Genomic DNA, 2,500 nt, shown 5'->3' on the forward strand with positions numbered 1-2,500 from the left:
CCTCACCGCCTTTTAGTAATTTAGCCAATTTCGCTGTAGATACCTAGAAGCGTTTTACTTTTTTTCTTTTCTTGTGATGCGTGCGTATACCTAGATTGTTTCTATTGCAGATATCTCTCTACCATTTTGTTTGTTTTCTTTTCCACTTTCTCTGTTGTTTTTCCTTTTATGATTATAGATTTAAATTTAACAAGTAGTATGGCGAGGGCGTAGTATTTGTACATTGTACACCGTCCTGCATGTCGTATCAAGATTCAAAATCACCTCCACGTTAATATAGATAGCGACACACAGAGACATACGCAGACACAGACACACACATACACATACACACAGACACACACACACAGACACTCACACACACACACACACACATATATATATATATATATATATATATATATATATATATATATATATATATATATATATATATATACATATATATATATGTATATATATACATATATATATGTATATATATATACATATATATATATATATATATATATATATATATATATATATATATATATATATCAACAACGAATGCAACAGTTTTTAGTCAACTACAGGACAAAGACCTCAAACATTTCAATTCATGTGTGGTGTTTGACCTGTTTTCATCACCACGCTGGCCACCGTGGCTTGGTGATATTGGGAGATTGTCGTGTGATCGCTTACAGCAAAATAACCTAGTTTGGGAGGGTCTGGCATGTGCAGTTTTGCTGATCATGGCAATACACAAACCCTTTTATCACGTTAAGGTATTCCTACCAAACGAGAGATCGCAGGTTCGAATCCTGGGTGAAGATAGGCAATGAACTCTTCTGTAAAAACCTAAAAAGTTTGTTAATTTGATACCTGGTAGTTAGATTATTGTAATAATTAGTACTTGAATAACTAGGAAGCGACAATGGCTAGCAGCCTCATAAAGGCATGGACAAGCAGCCTTATCCAAAAAGATTTGTCTATACAAAATCTAGCCCTGTGCCTTCACACTTCTGAAAGATATATACACACAATAAATCTCTCTCTTTCTATCTTTTTATACATACATACGTATATATATATATATATATATATATATATATATATATATATATATATATATATATATATATATATATATATATATATATATATATATATATGAATTTGTTTTAATCGTATACACGTTTGGATATGCAAGTTTTTATTCTTTATAGCGAATTGACATAGTGTGCATGTATATACATTTCTGTTACTTTATATATATTTAACAAATTTATAAAACAGAAAAACAAAGAAATATTAATTGAACAACAGCATACTGAAGCATATATTGGTACAACATGCGTACTTTGCCCAAGTGAAAAGTATTCCCTTGTTATCGGAACACCGTTATACATTACAATGTTTGATATGTAAGCAACAGTAATTGATCTTTTACAGTTGCATAGTTCTGTAATTTTGTCAATAACTGGTGTTTTGAAGAGAAAAGACTTGAAATCTGATATTGGAAAGTGTTTGAGATGCAAACTGATGAATTTCTATATACAAATCGTGTAGGTTCAGATTCGAAGATAATATATAAAATTACATTGGTCTATGTACAAATTGTTTGATTGTAGACTTGCAAGCTGAAATGTTAAGGGACAAAGGAGAGTTACATTCTCAGAATAAAAGTTGAAAAGAGAGTTACATTCCCAGAATAAGATATGAAAAGAGAGTTACATTCTCAGAGTAAAAGTTAAAAGGAGAGTAGTTATATTCTCAGAAATTTCTATTTACAAAAAGAATAGTAAAAAAAAAATAGTATTACAGCATAGTTAATGTTTGCATTCGTCGAAATGAAATATTCTAAGCATAAGGCGCCACTGGGATAATAGCATCTACATGGCCCAGATGCCCGTGGCCGTGACCATGGCCAATACCACCTATGTGACCAAATCCGTGTCCTATGTGGGCTCCATGTCCGAAATGGCCTCCATGTCCAATATGGCTTCCGTGACCAACGTGGCCTCCATGACCAATGAGACCTCCATGACCAATAAGACCTCCATGACGAATGTGTCCTCCATGGCCAATATGACCTCCATGACCAATGTGGCCTCCATGACCGACAAGGCCTCCAAGACCAGCGTGGCCAATGTGACCTCCATGCGCGATGGGGCTGTGTACATGGACCCCGTGGGAAATGTGACCAACGTGACCTGAATGTCCATGTCCAATCAGACCTCCGTGGCTGTGTCCAACATGACCAATGTGACCTCCATGGGCAATATGACCACCGTGACCGATATGATCCGTGTGGACAGCATGATCCACATGGGCGATGTGACCATGACCACCGTGCAAGGCATGGTCGCTGTGACTTATGTGTGCTGCGTGGACAACGGGGCCAGCATGAACTCCATGACTCACATGATCAACATGTTCGACGTGATCTACATGACCAGCGTGGACTGCATGGCCGGCGTGGACGGTATGACCAGCGTGGACGGCATGACCAGCGTGG

General features: G+C 36.6%; 2 protein-coding genes across 2 annotated transcripts in view; one reads left to right on the forward strand and one right to left on the reverse strand.

The window, feature by feature from the left end:
- Positions 1–2,500, forward strand: part of LOC137621129 (pro-resilin-like) — a 401,646-nt gene that overhangs the window by 355,007 nt on the left and 44,139 nt on the right. The gene's annotated exons all lie outside the window — the stretch shown is intronic.
- The window catches only part of LOC137621127 (cuticle protein 19.8-like), a 19,977-nt gene continuing 19,301 nt past the window's right edge, over positions 1,825–2,500 (reverse strand). Inside the window, exon 4 of the mRNA XM_068351555.1 lies at positions 1,825–2,500. This exon is cut by the window's right edge and continues 92 nt beyond it. Coding sequence (XP_068207656.1) covers positions 1,843–2,500 — 658 coding nt within the window. The 3' untranslated portion in view covers positions 1,825–1,842.

The sequence above is a fragment of the Palaemon carinicauda genome, chromosome 27 (genome assembly GCF_036898095.1).
Source record: "Palaemon carinicauda isolate YSFRI2023 chromosome 27, ASM3689809v2, whole genome shotgun sequence".
NCBI classification, from domain to species: Eukaryota; Metazoa; Arthropoda; class Malacostraca; order Decapoda; family Palaemonidae; genus Palaemon; species Palaemon carinicauda.